The 16,898-nt window shown below is 43.3% G+C and overlaps 2 protein-coding genes across 2 annotated transcripts in view; one reads left to right on the top strand and one right to left on the bottom strand.

The window, feature by feature from the left end:
- Window positions 1-1,658: 1,658 nt before the first annotated feature.
- Window positions 1,659-4,197, bottom strand: LOC125022513 (cytochrome c oxidase assembly protein COX19). Its single transcript, XM_047609218.1, has 3 exons — window positions 4,012-4,197; window positions 2,104-2,215; window positions 1,659-2,008 (listed from the first exon to the last, which is right to left on the bottom strand). Exons 1-3 carry the CDS (start codon window positions 4,091-4,093, stop codon window positions 1,915-1,917), a joined length of 288 nt encoding a protein of 95 aa, XP_047465174.1. The 5' UTR covers window positions 4,094-4,197; the 3' UTR covers window positions 1,659-1,914.
- Window positions 4,198-5,109: 912 nt separating this feature from the next.
- LOC125022906 (arf-GAP with dual PH domain-containing protein 1) overlaps window positions 5,110-16,898 on the top strand; it is a 32,692-nt gene continuing 20,903 nt past the window's right edge. The window contains exon 1 of the mRNA XM_047609899.1: window positions 5,110-5,548. Coding sequence (XP_047465855.1) covers window positions 5,455-5,548 — 94 coding nt within the window. The 5' untranslated portion in view covers window positions 5,110-5,454. The remainder of the gene's footprint in view (window positions 5,549-16,898) is intronic.

The following is a 16,898-nucleotide window of genomic DNA, read 5'->3' as shown; positions in this document are numbered from 1 at the left end:
AATAAAATGTGGTGCGTGGACCCGAGGGCCGAGTGGCTCCAAAGGAGACTCCAGAGGTTAGAGAGTGTAAGTCAGATTTAATTAACTCTGATATTCGGGTGTTTTTTTTCCCCCCCACCGACGAATTATAGCTACAAATGTCAAATAAATGGGCATACATCTTGTTTCTTTCCAACAGAGAGGAATATGTTGCCAAATCATCTGAGGAGTTTCCGACCGTCACGCAACAGATTAACATTCCCTTCTGTGTACATTACAACTACATTGTGCCACCTGTGAATTTTGTAACTAATTTTCTGTGTTTGTAAAGGCAGTCCTTGTAGACATCTTCTAAACTAATATGTATGGTTTTTGTTCAATTCTACACTAAATGTCTTCAAGTAAATAAAAAGACTGATAATCTGCTTCAGACATTCTAACATGCCTGGATCCTCAGCGCCTCCTGATCTGGTCCGTCTTCTATTTACTGTGTGGGATTTGGTGGCACATTAGTTACGCCGACAACTGCCGGAGCAGATGTTTCGCACTATCTAGTCTCTGTCCGTGCATCTGCAGCCTTTAGATCCAAGTACAAAACCGTTCTGCTCTCCTCTGCAACAAATAACTTCCTTTACAAACTCTATCCAAAAAGCAGCTTATTCGAGTTCGAGTCATTATTGTAAGAAATCCTTTAGCTCACTGATTTTGCTGTATTGTGTGCAAAACAGGATAATGCAGTCAGTCTGGATTCTGTTCAAAAATTCGTTACCAACTATTGTCTGAAAAATATTTGAGGCAAATCAAAACCAGATGTAGATAAAAGCCAGTGGAAGACTAACCTATCCTAAAAAAGATGCAACGTTTTGTTTTTTCATTTGAAGGAATCCACATGTACGCTGTGGAAACTTGTGTTTAGACTTTGTTCCAATGCTTTTAGAGGCGCCGCACTTCCACCCGAGGGAGGCACGGTCTGACAAAAAGACAAGTCCGCGTGAGCCGAGCGTGCGTGAATGCGAGGGGAAAGTCTGCATGTACCACTGGGGTTTATTCAGTAGCTCCATAAATGTACAAAGAAGATGGGAAAAAGAGAGAATGGAGTGAAATAACAGAAAGAACGTGGGTTTCTGGGAACATGAGGTCTGCAAGAGGCTGGGCTTGAGTTGTGTTAAGTCTTATAAATTATTATTAGAGAAAAATCATAATTTCTCTGTATTTCTTCACACTTTTAAGGCCAGTATTAAGAGCTGGATGGGTAATGTTTTTCACCACTTGCTAAAGCTGCACTCACGTTAATGCATGCGTTCAGCCAACCAGCGCACACTTGTTCCACTAAAGGCTCGTCTTGTGCTCCTTAAGTAGAACTAAAAAAGAAAGATCCTGAGAAAAAAAACTTGAAAGACAATTGTTCCTGCAGGCCCACAAAGAAGTGGAAACTTTCTTCAAAATAGTGAAATATCATGCATTAACTCATACGTGACTCACGTATTGCTCATACGCTGAACGTGTCAAATCTGATGTGGTGGATTTCCACAAGCAGTAATACAACAGATGAAATATAATGATTGCATTACACCTACTTTCATTAGACCTCTTTATGACCTTTCTGATCTCATCACGGTTTAAATTATCCACAAAAAATAACACCTAGAACTAAAAAAAAATATCTCACTGACCGGATCAAAGCTTTCACAGATTAGTTTTAATACAAAAAATATGTATGACATCGCAAAACACCAGCTTCATATATTAAAGGTTTTCGTTTTATATACATAATCAGTTTATATTCTGTAGCTTCAACCTAAGACCGTGAATCGAATGTCCTCTTCCAGACCTGGCTTCCACATTCTTGGGTATTTGCAGCTTGTGTCGAAATCTTTTTCGAAACAACTTGGTGGTATGTTCAAAGCCAAACCACGTGAGTTTCGAAACAGCAGATCAGGGTTTAGAGTCTTGGCCGGCTTGATTGGGAGGAGGATCCATCAGGTCCTTGAAACCCAGCTTCTCCATCGGCTCCTTGGCCATCAGCTGACTGGAAAGTACAAGAGAGCAAATACTGTCTGTTATATCAACGTTTTATAAGTGCGCACTGAGTCAGCATGGAGCGGTTTTAATCTGGAGCCTTACTTGTCCATCCGGCATTCCAGGTAGTCTTTGGACTGCAGGCGGCACTTGGAGTTGTCGAAGCCGTTTTCTCTGAGGCACTTCATGAACTTTTCTTTGAACGCTTTACACTCCCCTGAAACGACAGTTAGCCAGAGTCAGCCCGAATGTCCGACTGTGTGTCTGTCACACTGCAAACGCTGTCTAAGTTGTATTATCCTTCAGCAGGCGACATTCAAACACTGCCACTGACAATTAGAAAGGGTCCTTGATGAGTCCAAACATACAGTGGGTACAGAGATTTTTCAGACCACGTGAAATTTTTCACTCTTTGTCACTCTTTGCCAGTCTTTTGCCACCAAAATCGAAACTCGAAAAAAGTTAATTTTATTTCTCCTTAATGTACACTCAGCACCCCATCTTGACAGAAAAAAAAACAAATGTAGAAATTTTTGCAAATTTATTAAAAAAGAAAAACTGAAATATCACATGGTCATAAGTATTCAGACCCTTTGTTGTGACTCTCACATTTAACTCACATGCTGTCCATTTCTTCTGATCCTCCTTGAAATGGTTCTATCGCTTCATTGGAGTCCAGCTGTGTTTAATTAAACTGATTGGACTTGATTAGGAAAGGCACACACCTGTCTATATAAGACCTTACAGCTCACCGTGCACGTCAGAGCAAATGAGAATCATGAGGTTGAAGGAACTGCCCAAGAAGCTGAGCTAGAATTGTGGCAAGGCAGAGATCTGGCCATGGTTACAAAAGGATTTCTGCAGCACTCAAGGTTCCTAAGAGCACAGTGGCCTCCATAATGCTTAAATGGAAGAAGTTTGGGATGACTAGAACTCTTCCTAGACCTGCTCGTCCAGCCAGACTGAGCAATTGTGGGAGAAGAGCCTTGGTGAGAGAGGTAAAGAAGAACCCAAATATCACTGGGGCTGAGCTCCAGAGATGCAGTAGGGAGATGGGAGAAAGTTCCACAAAGTCAACTATCACTGCAGCCCTCCACCAGTCGGGGCTTTATGGCAGAGTGGCCCGACAGAAGCCTCTCCTCAGTGCGAGACAAATGAAAGCCTGCATAGAGTTGGCCAAAAAAAAAAAAAAAACTCTGGTCTGATGAGACCAAGATTGAACTTTATGGCGTTAATTCTAAGCGGTATGTGTGGAGAAAACCAGGCACTGCTCATCACCTGCCCAATACAATACAACAGTGAAACATGGTGGTGGCAGCATCATGCTATGGGGGCGTTTTTCAGCTGCAGGGACAATTACGACTGGTTGCAATTGAAGGAAGGATGAATGCGGCCAAGTACAGAGATATCCTGGAAGAAAACCTCTTCCAGAGTGCTCAGGACCTCAGACTTGGCCGAAGGTTCACCTTCCAACAAGACAATGACCCTAAGCATGTGAACGTTGGTGGACAGCCACTGTCAGGTCTTTGGAGAGACCAACTTGTTGCATCATTCCCAAGAAGACTCATGGCTGTACTAGCTCAAAAGGGTGCTTCTACTCAATACTGACCAAAGGGTCTGAATACTTATGACCATGTGATATTTCAGTTTTTCTTTTTAATAAATTTGCAAAATTCTTAAGATTTTATTTATTTTATTTTTTTAATCGTGGATAGATAAGGTACATTAGTAGCCGAAAAGTAAAAACGTTTGTTTGTCCACACTTCTGACTGAAAAAAGCGCGACCCCTAGTGATTAGATTAAGAACATGTGCAAATTTAAATAAAACAATTGCAGTCAGTATCTTAAATGGCATTTTCGCACTTCGCAAATTCAGACCGGACCCTCTGGCGGGCCAGGTTTGGACCGTGTGCCGTATGTTTGACTTCCCTGGTCGAAAGCGTCCTGGAGGCAGAGAACAAGCGCACAGTGTTATCTAACCGGACCAACACTGAGACTCGTGGCTTAACTCACCGAAATGATCCAGGGGGAACGAGCCTTTGTCGGGGGGCCGAGGTTTAAACGTCTTCGACCCGAAATTCATAGCAGTAGACATGTTTGCCTGCGTGTATTTAAAGTGTACTGTACACTACAATAACCGACTCACTGTGACCCAGTCGTCGCAGAAATGTGACGTTTTGTTTTGGGGCCCGTCTCATCCGACAGACATTAGTAGTCGCTCGGATTGCATCGATCGTCGAGTACTCTTTTAATCGATTCCTGATATTTTAACATTAGAAAATATAATACAATAAACTGTGGGCTTGTTCCCCGCGTGCTAAAATAAATAAAAAATACACCGTACGGTAGTGTGATCTTTAATTAGCTTACTGACACGATAAATAAAAATATGTTCCCCAATATGACTACAAAATAAAAGAAGCTTAAAAATTGCTTTAAAAACTTTACATAAAAATTACCATAGAATACACCCTAAAGATGTAGTAGGCAAAATATTGCAATTGTTTTGATATAATATGCTTTAAATCTTTTTCAGTTCGTTTATTATTAATCTATAGGCTTTTGTAAAGAAGCATTTCTTTACAAGGTGCATCCAGTGAGATTTACTTTCTTGAGATTAATATTCCTTAAGTAAGTATCTTAATTAATAAACATTCTACAAACTCAAAGTTTTTTTTTAAAAAAAAGCTGTTGACTTTTTTTTAAAGTTTTTAGAAATGTTACAATTAACAATGGTTACAATTGACCTTTCATATTAAGACTTAACACACACACAAATAAAATAGCTTTATTTAAAAAAAAAAGAAAAAAAAAAAGACTTGAAGATTGAACCAGTTAACCCATTTGAGCGTTACCTCAGAAGTCCTTTACATTTTCCTGCTTGGCACCTAAAGTGGGAATTACTGGACTAAAGCCATGCTGCATGCACGTTGGTGATTTTATAAATATCGATGTTGCTTTTATTAAAATAATAATAATAATTATAATGATGAAACATCAATAATGGATGAGAATATACCGCTTATTTCACCACTGGCCATTTGGGATATGCAATTCCACTCGGTCAGCCGCTGGATGTCTCACTTTTATCAAAATACTGGTACAGAAGACTGGTACAAGGGGAGGAGGTGGAGGAGGAGGTGGAGGCGATGGTAACATATAGGCTTGATTATTATGCAGTCAGCGAGACTTGGTAATAGAGCTATCAGAGAGAGACGGAGAAAGGAAAGAGAGTGAGGGAGGGAGAGACAGAAGGGCTTCTTTCAAGCACGGATCGTTGAATCTCTTCCTTGTCTCTCTCCCGTCTTCCTTCTCCGCCTCAGCTCAGATTGGAGGTGACAGGTGATCGGCTGGTCTGTCCGTCTGTCTTGCCCGCTCGTCCGTCGGACTTCCAGCGGCGGATGCTCTTGGACAGGCTTCTCCCAACCGCGGTGAGCCTGGACGGATAAACTCACCATGGCGCTGGAACCGGAGGGGGACGGCAAGCTGCGTCTGCAAGACGTGCTGGCGAGACCGGGAAACGAAGCGTGTGCGGACTGCGGCAATCCAGGTAAGACACCCCTCTCACTCACCACCATTTGAAAAAAAGAAAAAGAAAAAAAATACAGAAAGAAAGAAAAAAAAGCCGGTGCACGAAGCTGCACCTGCGCCAATGCATTTAAGCCTCTGCGCGCAAGTTGGGAAAGATGAGCGAACCGGCGCCCGAGATCCCAACAAGTCTGAATGAATTTGCCGCTGTATGTGATAACAAAAGGCCTGACTACCTGCAAACACTCTCGGGGCCTAATACAATGGACTCTGGACCTCCAATCTTGAGCCATAAAGTCATAAAACACTCACTGTGTGCGCGCGTCACAGTGTGTGTGTGTGTGTGTATGTGTGTACAAAGGCATGGCAACCATGCCCGCCACATTGTTGCTGTTCTTGACTGTGTGCATGTGTGTGGTCTGGTGGTATTATGTTCTACAGTGTCAGCATCCTCCAAACAGCTCACTTATTGCTGCTGCCTCTCTATGAGCGCGTGTAATTTATATTTTGCTACGCCTCCATATGGCCCAAGGAGCTCATTTCACCTGAGCAGTCATCCTGTATGAGGCAGCTAAATCCCCTTTTCCAGTCTCCCGCTTCCTTCCCTTACCTCTCCATCCTTTCATCTCTCCATCCTCTCTCTCTCTCTCTACCATTACCCCCCTCCGCCTCACCCCTCTCTGAAATGGCAGTAAACCAGTGAGTGGCCACCGATGGCTCCAGCACAGGCCCAACGCCCGGTGCCTGGAGCCGTGCCCGCGCCCAGGACGCCTGTTCCTTGGCCCCGGTCTCGGTTCCTCTGAGGACTGGCAGCAGCGGAGCAGTTTTTGGAGCTGGCGGTGCTCTTTCAGAATTAGATAGCTTTGTCTGAGCGGTGGACGTTTGCAGCGGGTTGTGTTTTTTGCTGTGTGTGTGAGTTGAATATCGGATCTTTAAAGTATATGAAATTTCTACGAGGCCCTTTGCTTCTTTCTTTCACCAACTTACATATCACAGCTTGGCATATAGCTGGTACATAAAAGCTTTTCCCGTAGACTGTCTCGATAGTTGATGGATGAGTTGGCAGACATGCACGGTGCCCAGCATAAGAACCCTAATGAGTTGGTACGAAATTCCACAATTCTCCGCACACTGAAATTAAGAGAAAACCTAAATCAATCAGATGGACCTATTCAAAGAATAAGTCTATGAACAACATGCAGCTAATATCATGAGGTACTTACACGTTCGTGAACACTGTGCAAACGTTTTAGGATCTGACCACTTTGAAAACACGCTACTAAGAAAAAGTTAGCAAATAAAACTGACGCGCCTCAGTTCGTCAGGCCTTCCACCCTCAATATGGAAACACAGGGAGGCATTGCAGGTTAGAGTGGGGGCTGCTGCTATTAAAGCTGTAGTTTGTTACCACTGTTGTTTCAAAACCACGAACAGTGTTTTCTGTTTAGTTGGTCGTCTTTGAAGCATTCAAGTTGTGTGCAAACAAGAATTTTTTTTTGAGCAAACAGCTACAGTCCTAAAACAATGCACCGCTGTCACTGTTGTTTCAAAACCATGAACGCCCTGTGTTGTGTGCTGCACAGCGACGTGATAAAGAAACTGGGCTGCTGCGCGCGTGATGGCGTGTGAACGTAACGAGCAGTGAGGTCTCTTACTCTCAGACAGCACGGGCTGTTAGGCTGTTTATATATATATATATTTATCTCCTACCCTAAAGTCTGGACCTGCGCAAAGCTCAGATGTTACAACTCAACTCAATATGTCATACTTAACAATGTTACAGTGTACACGTTTGTCTAACAGAGAGGGATTTCTGGAAGACATTTATATTGGTGTACTTGGTTGTAAACATGAAAATAATTGTGAGTAATTGTATCAGATGTGAAAAAGAGTACACTAATTAATGGTTGCAGAAAATTCCATGGTAACTATTACTGATCAAAGTCATCAGTATTGTCACTGTATGCTCTCCACCCAAGGCTGCAAACCACTGCTGTAAACTCTTAATCTTTGGCACAATGACTGATGCCAGTACAATGTTATTTGACCCGCGGGATATATTTTTTATGTTGTTTCTCTATACTGTTCTGCAACAATCTACTATGCCGTGGGGATACATTGGCTCTGAGTGTTTCCAGTTTGAAACCGTTACTCAGTTTTCCCTGGAAAGTACACAACTTCCACCTTTGCAGTCATTGCACAATCAAACGTAGTCTCCGTGAAGCGACGGTCTGACAGATGTTCAGTGTCGTACAACTGTGAATAGCGTGTCTGGGATGTAATACGACAGCTCCAGCGAATGTACAGGGAAAGCGGTGATGTGACTAGTGACTCAGCAGGTGTCTAGATTCCCTTTAGCAAGGCACTTCAGTGCTCAGCCGTAAGGCTTTGGCCGACGACGTCCACGTTTCCGTTCATAGTCGCTGGTCTCATTTCGTGAGATTTCGAGAGAATCCAGGCTGAGCTACTGCCAGAAGACCCATGTATCAAACAAACCATTACCCTGAAATGTGGAATACCCAGGCTCGTACTATTCATAATGATCAAGATATGAATTATTGATGTTCAGTGGCTCAGTCCCAAGACGGCTACGGAAGCTTATCTCTGCGACCTTTTTAGAAAAACTCCACGCTTTTAGTACAGCTCAAAAAAACGCCACAAATCATCTCAACACAGCTCTGACAACAACAGGCAACATGCCTTAAATAACATATTACGGACACTGGAGGCGCCTGGATGCACAGACGTGTTAAAAAGTACATTGTTGAATTTGTTGTCGTATTTGGGAAAGCAAACATTTGATCCCCCTTGAGAAAAGTGTGTACTTCTTTTTTTTTTGTGTGTTTGTCATTTTATATAAAGTCCAGTCCGTAATCCCTTTTAGCTCATCGTAGTGGCGAAGCAGCAGCATATACTGAAGCTAGCCGCCCAACGAGGGTCAATATCTGATGCAGCACCGTCACAAGCCTGTAGTCCACCATTAATGTTGTTGTTGTTATGAGACGTCATTGTGTTCATATTCAGGAATCCACACGAATAACAAAAAGGAACCGCACAGGTTCCGTATTTGTCTTTGGTACGATTTCAGGACAAATCCGGATCCATCATGCCGGTCGGTCTACATGTGCAAGACTTAATGCGGTTTTACCCAAAAATTGGATCAGTGTAAACGTGGCCCTAGGGTTAGGGTTATTTAAGCGTGTGTGTAAACTTTTCATGCCATGAGCTAAAAGATCACAATGGCTTCTGGAAAACAAAAAGAAATCATTCCACCGCACGGAAAACCATCTACAAGTGGTGTAGTCTACAAGACTTTCAGTATCTGAATGTAGTTCCTCTGGTCAGAGTTCTGCATTTGAATAGAAAGCACCTTCACACATTTCACACAGAAAAAAAACTTTGCTCTCTAAAAAGGAATTTTGTCAGATGTATCAAAGATAAAGTGGGTCGGCCACAGTAACAGAAGTAACAGAAGAAACGTTCAGCGCTGACCAAAGATCCTCAAACCGACACATAAACCATGGTGGTAGTAATGCTATTTACATGAAGTTACTTGTGCTAAATGAGGCAACTCGAGCATCCGAGGCCAGTATGTATGAAAGCACGCCTACATTTCTGGTGAATAAATGTTGGATTTTTGGTCAGGATCAAAAAACAAAATGAAAACAATGCTCAGTTTGTATTTACTTGATTGAAACACAAAGCAACATTGAATGTTGGTAGCATACTGTCAGGTATGTATATCACCAGACAGTATGCTGTCTGTGTTAAAGAAAAAAAAAAAAGTACATCTAATCAGAATACTTGTCAATTGCTCTCAGATTACTGAGCATTTCCAGATTTTCTTGTCATTTACACACTGGGGCTGCTGTCAGACAGTGTGATTGCAAAAGCTGATTTGGTTCAGTGGCTGTATGAAAATAACTGCTAAATATACCGTAAAACACAGTTTCCAGAAACTGAAACTAAGCTAAAATTAAATAAATAAAAGCGATAGACTGTTATGTTGGTGAGATTTTTCCCCTTCAAAAATAGGTTGGGTGATACTGTTAAGAAATGCTTATCACCCCTGATCACACGATGAAACATAAGAGGAACTCAGTTCTTCTAGTGGAATTTTGAAAGAAATTCTTGAGATGTTACGTTTACAAGAATTGGAGGGAGGGATGGGCAACATGAAGATGTAATGACTGCAGCTATGACACATGTAGATCCTCACTTCTGCTGCATAACACTGCAAAAAAATTGTTGAATTTAGTTGTTGTTTGTAATTCCAGGTTTTATAGGATTCAATTTTTGATTTGATCACAGTCTGTAAGCAGCACAGTTCTATTCCAGTGCTGGTAAAGTCATTATTTTAAAATCATTATATGTTATCCAGCAAAGTCAGTATACTGGTCAAAGTGCTATGCATTTGGAGGCACTGACATTTAAAATTGAGGAACAGAGAGATGTTGAAGGTGACATATTACTCCTTTTCTTCACCTCTATGCAGCTTATACCCCTCAAACACACCGCACTTCAGAGTTTTATGATGCGTGACATGTAAAATTTCTGTTTGGAAACCACTGGGTTCCGTTTGCATTGAGGCCTGAAACATAAAGGAAATTTACGCTGACGCAACGGGCGCACGTGCTGGTGATTTAGTTTAACTGTAACGATGTTAGCTAAAGCTGATGTGGTTTGCAACGCATGAAAGCCGAGGACCTCCAGCGTGGATGCTGCGTTGCATCACATTTAATCCCAGCGCTGTAGGTGAATCTGCAGGCTTAAAACACTGTCACTGTGACCTGCCTGTCCTCCCTTGCCCCCGTCTTATCTTAACCATCGCAGACGCAACATCCATTAACCAGACAGAAAGCCTTGGTCGGAAAACACACCAAGTGGCGACTGCGCTTGTGCCTTTTTTTTTATTTTTTTTTTTTTATGCTTAGTCATTCTTACTCTGCCCTTCCTTACCTTTTTTCCCTATCTTCTCTGAGCTGGCGTGGTCTGATGAGACTGCTGAGAGGCCGAGCTGGGAGCTTATACTGCAGGGTTTCTCTGTAGCTCAGCAGCGGTGCGGGTTCTGCCCTTTGCTAAGGACACACAAATTAGTTTTTTTTTTTTTTTTTTTTTCTTACTCCAGAGAGAAGCCTCAGCAGCCTGAGGTGTGGGGAAGGTGTTTATTGAACAGCAAAAACTGCAGGAACAGCCTCTGGCGGCACAGCCGTGGCTCTTCTGACTTTTTGTGTTTCGACTTTGTATGTTCGCTGCGGTTTCGGTTAGAGGAAACTTTTTTTTTTGCATCTGGTAATTTTTTTTGATAAAAGCTCTACCGCGTAGCTTGGGCGTAACCCGATGTGCACCATCCCAGAAATGTAACCACGCATCGTTGCGACACAATCAATGGCCATGATTAGCCCAAAAGTAAATTTCTGGTCCATGTGTCTTTTGCGGTTGAAAAATCTCAAAAATCCTCCCTTGTTCAGCCTCCTACACACCACTTCACTCAGCCGTCTTCTTCCCTGTGGTCTGTGTTGCAGTGGTTTCAGAGAAAGTAACTGTTGATCGGCTTTTATTAGCTTCCACTCATGTATGAGTAACACCAGTTAATTTTAAATACAAAAATAAGTAATTTAATCTGAAACTCAGCACAGTTCAACAGTCATTCATTTCTCAACACTGCGGATGTAGCGACGACAGGTTGCGGGAATATAAACTAAGCTCCAGCGAGATGTGAAAGCACTGGTAATGTGTTTGCTGGTCAAACTTAGGCTTTTATCTGAAGGGTTCTTATATTACATTGGTGTTCTGTTTGCATAGTTTACCTCGCCCACAGTATTTAGTTTTTTAATAATCTGAAACCAAACAGTAATTCTTTCATCTTAAGCATTCTCCATGTGTCATGATTCCAGAGACGCAAAGTCCAGTGAGGACTTATCCTCCACAATGTCACTCATAGGATGTGTGGTGTACCTGGCCATCGCCACCTTGGTAGCACCTGACTCTTTCTCAGTCGGGAATGGGGTGACAACTGGGCCTGTGAGGGAATCAACCTGTCACAAAGACTAGCCATACCCTTACATATCTTATCTTACGTAACATACGCGCAAGGCCTTGCGTTCGCGTCCGGTGTTTTTCTGACATCTATCAGGCAACTCGACTGCAGTAATTTGGGGTTCTAATAAATATAGAGGCGTAAGTCCTTGACACATAATAAGGGACAATTTAAAGTGGGCCCTAAAATGGATGGGAAGCCAGTGAAGGGAGGAGAACATTGGGGAAGTGTGGCTAAGCCTACCAGCTGCTCCCATTCCAAGCAGCTGGTAGCTTAAGGCACAAATTACAAGAAGAAGAATTCCAGTATCCGCCTCTGATGTGAATGGTCTAGCTGCTACCCATAGGGCAAAAAATAGACAAATGTAGTGAATTTGAATCACACGTTTGAGGAAGTTGGATTGACTCAGGATGTTGCTGCCATGGTTTCTGACAGTCAACTTGAAGTTCATAGAAATGTCAAAATTAGGTGACCTAAATAAAGAAGTGGTGAATTAGAAACTGTGTGGACACGGTATATTATCACCTACTATCAAGGAAGCTGAGGTTACAACCCAGACTTTAAAAGTTCCATGACTCAAACCAGCCTCCAGTACATAACATAACATGTAACACATGCAAGACTTGTTATGAGACGGAGATGCTCATGTCAAGAAAATCTGCTTTTTCAGGGAGCCAAACCAGAATCAAACTGGTCCACCCTTATCAAAGGTTCAACACATTACAAAGCTATCAGATCAACATATGTTTTATCTTTAATCCTGATGATTGAGATGTAAACTATAGATTATATGCAGCCCTGCTGGCTCTGCTGTCCCAGTGGATAGTCCCACTCAGATGAATAAAATTTATTCATAGCAAGGTTTCAGTCATTTGAAACATTTAATACATAAAGAGACTTCTGAGCTGGTGGATGGAGGTGTTACTGTAAGCAGAACGAGACGCGTCAACTTAAAACCAAATATGACTGAGCGCTGTCGCCTCATGGCAAGAAGGATCTGGGTTAGAACTTTAAAGCTGTTCCTCCGTGGCCTTTCTCCAGGTCCTTCAGCTGCCTACAGTATACAGACATGCATGTTAGGTCAACTGGTGATTCAAACTTGGCTGTATGTTTTCCACTTTGCCTCTGTGATGGACTGATGACGTGTCCAGGGTTTACCCTACGCTCCATCAGCTGGTAAAGGCTCCAGACCTCGATGCCCTTTAACAGGATAAGTGGTTGTAGATAATGGAAGGATGACTGTACCTGTGGCGAGGCAGCTGATGAGCCTCTGAACCTAATGATATTCACTAATGATGTTCAAATGATATCCATGTATAGAAATAGTTTAAGGGGTGGAATGAGTCTATTACGCTTCTGGTTAAGCAGATGAACAATAGACTGAAGCGTCAGTCCTCACTGCAGTGGTGTTGTTTTTCTTTGTCTGCCTCTGACTAACTATCTAATAAAGGTATGTAAAGCCAAAACAACAGTATAAGGATTTACACAATAATGACTGTCTAGACCTGTCTACCCGGTGGCAAGTGTGAAAAAAAACAAAACAAATCACTGCTTTTGTGGATACAGTTCAAATGATTCAACTGGAACCCTCGAGAATGACATATTTAATTTAGGTTTCGGGCATATGCAGCCAGATTAAGCTCCAGCTGAACACAAGTGAAGTCAAATCCAAGCTGCAGTCAATGACTCTGCTACTTCCTGAGGGGTTTCCTCGAGACAACAAGAGGGTCACAACCTCTGCGCCTGCGCCCAGACATACAAATGAACCGACGCAGACGCGGAAAAGCGTCTGCGAAACGCCCACAGGCACAGGGGCTGCCGTTGTATGAATACAAATGCCCCCTCATTCATTCATCTTACATCTGCCCTGCAGTAACGCCACAGGTTCAATCAAGAGCTCTGTTGTCTCCCCCAGCCCCGTCAAACTCTACGATTTCCCAAACAGTTCCGAAGAGACTGAGCCACGGTGCGGCATCGCTGCAGAGAGTGCGTCTCCAACAGCACGCGCACGACAAACAACCACACGTCTTTACTGTCTGTTGCTCACAGCGATTCCCTTGAGAAACATCTCCCTCCGACATGTAGAGGAGATATAACCCCGAGTGTGTGCGTGTCTCGGGAGCGTGTGGTTAGGCAGTCATGCGGCCACAGCAATCCCCATGAGTCCTGCCTGCCTCTCCGCGAGGCCTGACTCAGACAGCGATGACCTCACCGCTGAATGGCAGGGCTGTGTGTTATTGTGCCAGCGGGGTTGGCTGTGCGTGTGTGCGTGCCAGCAGGCAAACATATCAGACCTGTAAAGGAAGAGGTTCCCTCACATCAAAGCTCCCGTGCTTTAATCACAATCTATCCACAGCAGTGATTAAAGGATGAGTTGACATTTATGGAAGTGTTGCCAATTTGCTGCGGGTTAAAAGAGATGAATCGGAGGAAGATTATCACAGATGCCGGCGACGCTCTCAGGGGGATCTCGCGAGCCCGCTTCGTTTCCACGCTTCTTCCACACCCCCTCATCGCTTCCACCTCTTCCCGTGCTCGTCTCTGAGCGCCGCCTCTCCTCAGCCGCTCTCGAGCTGGACCCCCCATTTATGCTTTCTGCGGCCTCCAGAGGACGGGGAAATGCAGGAATGGTGTTCTTACCTTCCCTCTCCCTCGCTTTCCTTCGGCTCTCGTGTGACTCCCCCGAGCGTTGCTCACCGCGTGCGTGCGTGTTCACGTGGCCTCGGCGCACCACGCTGAGGGCCTCCTTGCGCGAGAAATGGCAGCTGCACAGTGAGCGCGATGGAGAGGGGATGGCTGTTGAGTGTTGCCTGGCGAGGACACTCTCGGTACTCTCGGCCGCATGTGGCCATGCATAAGATGGGCTTGTTAACAGATTGTCGCAAACATGCGTTTCATTAACCGACCTTGAAAGGTACATTGACACGACTTGTGAAATATGTAGAGGTGTCAGCTTTTGCACTGACAGATATGTCAAAGATCTGCTCGAGATATGTATATGTCTATATATATATATACTACCAGCGATCCTGACGTCCTCCGCCCTTGTTTTGCTGTAGAAAGTTGATCTGGAATCGCTCCGTTGGAAGTGGATTACGCTTACGAGGTTATGAGTTTTTTTTTTCCTTTGGCCCAATTTGAAATCCAACTGCCGTGTAAAAACTCAAACAGTCACCATAAAAGGATCCTTATCACTATCAGTGCTGGTTTTGATGAACCATAACTCTCAAAATATTTCCTCCTAGCAATGTAACCCTCATACATTTGCTTTCATAAACTACTAAAAGACAACGTCATTATAACTGAAAGTGGATGAAATGTGGTTTGAATTTGTAATTGAGGTAAATATTTCAATTGTAACAGTGAACAACAGTGTTAAACAGTTATCACTGCAGATCAACGGTTTTAATACTGATTTTAAGCCAAGAACGTCATGTGACGATGTATAAAATCCAACGTTATTGCTGTCTGATAGACCATTTGGCATATTTGTGTCATTTGTGTGGCCAAACACAATAAGTGTGATTAATAGATACTTTAAAATGCTGCCACCGTATTCTCAATTATAATGTAACTGAATGGCATCTTACTTTCTACTTAGTGTTGGCCAGTACCTTTATTGCATCGCGGACCGGTTAAATATTGACAGCTCTGTTGTGGACTAGGTAGCGTATATTGAGCCTCGACTTTGATCCAGATTGCTGTCAGAGATATGCCGAAAATACTCTTCGACCCTCTGCCATTTGCGAGGTCGTAAAGTTAATTTTCTTTCTGCACTGACCTGGAGAGACCGTTGACATTCACGGTCACGGATCCACCCCTTTCGCATATTTTGGAGCCGTCCGTGGTTTTGTTATCACGTTTGAAATCAGTTGGCGGCGCAGACATGTGGCACTAGCTCGGATGAGAATGGAATTTGGTTCAAACGTGCTCTTGCTGGGCCGCTTGCTCTGCCCATCGTAGTTCCAGTTTGGACAAAGACGCCTGCCAACTGGAGAAAGGCTATCATTCTCCCATGACAAACGGAGTTCATCAAACGAGCTGAAGATGAAGTTTCCACGTCTCGGGGAACTGACTTTTGTCTCTGAAAGAAATCTCTGTAGCAGCTCAAAACCCCACGCATCTGGAACACTGTCCATTTGTAGGCTTTAAGCAAATCTTATTAAAAAAAACAAAAGACATACAAGGCACTAACCCTTTCTTCCTCTTCCTATTTGGCTGAATTCTGGACTAGCAAACAAAGCAGTAAGATGTGGTTAAGTCCATGCTTTGCCGTTCTTTATAGACCCAAAACAAGCACAGAAAACTCCTGAAAACTATGAAGCGATGACATGGTGGCATAAATGTAGCAAGGGAAGACACGTGTTAACAACTGACGGGCATTTCAGAAGTTGGAAGAAAGACAATTTGTCAGCAAAACGTTTCAAAACATTTGTTGTTTATGATTTATTTAGCATCTCAATGCGGATGTTTAGTTGGCTAATGCCTAATGTCGTTACTGTTGCAGGAATTTGGTCAAAAACCAGATAGCAGAGACAATAACCCAAGGGTGAAAGAAGCAGTTACTCCTGTCAGAAGCATGAAAGCCTGTGCCGCCTTTCTTGGCAATGCTTCCACCGGTTGTGAGCACGAAAAAACAAAGAAACTGGGAAGGTGTCACATGAGGGGGAGGTGATCATCAAAGTCAGCGATCCAGAGAACTCAGTCTGGAAAAACGGGGCGGACCAGTCGACACTCCCATACATATGTATTATAAAAAATACCAGACTTTCTGTGGAGAAATCGTAACCAGTAATGATGATTCCAGCATTGAGCCAATCTGTAGCACTTGGTTCAAATATGCTCTTACCCACCCGGACACCTGACTCCCTGTTTCTCTCTTTTTCTGACACTTTGCTTCTCCCTTTGTCTTCGTCTCTCTCGCACACCACGTCTCTGTGCCGCCTAACGAATGTTTCATTTGACGGGATAGGAGTCTGTGTGCGATACAATGAGTCACTTGTACCTTTGCTGACCACCCACGGATGCTGCTGCTGTGCCAAAACGTGGAAAAAAACAAAAAAACCCGGACTCTTTTTGACAGTTTTTTTCTGATGTGGCTGTTGCTATATGTCTGGGACAAGTTCAGTGGTGAAAAGTGTGTGTATGTGTGTGTGTGCGCCAGGATGTGTGTGTTTTCAGTTTTTCTCATTGCTTCAAATGTGAATCCCATAAAGTCTCGCATGTGCATGTATTTGCGTGTGTGTGTGTGTTTAGGAGTATGATGAGCTAACCTGATAACTACCTCGAACGAGTTCTTATCAGATCTCAGGTGGTCTGTTTCCTGTCAGTG

Source organism: Mugil cephalus, chromosome 16 (assembly GCF_022458985.1).
Source record: "Mugil cephalus isolate CIBA_MC_2020 chromosome 16, CIBA_Mcephalus_1.1, whole genome shotgun sequence".
NCBI classification, from domain to species: Eukaryota; Metazoa; Chordata; class Actinopteri; order Mugiliformes; family Mugilidae; genus Mugil; species Mugil cephalus.
Note: the sequence above shows the minus strand (reverse complement) of the source record. Positions and strands in the feature narration are given on the sequence as shown.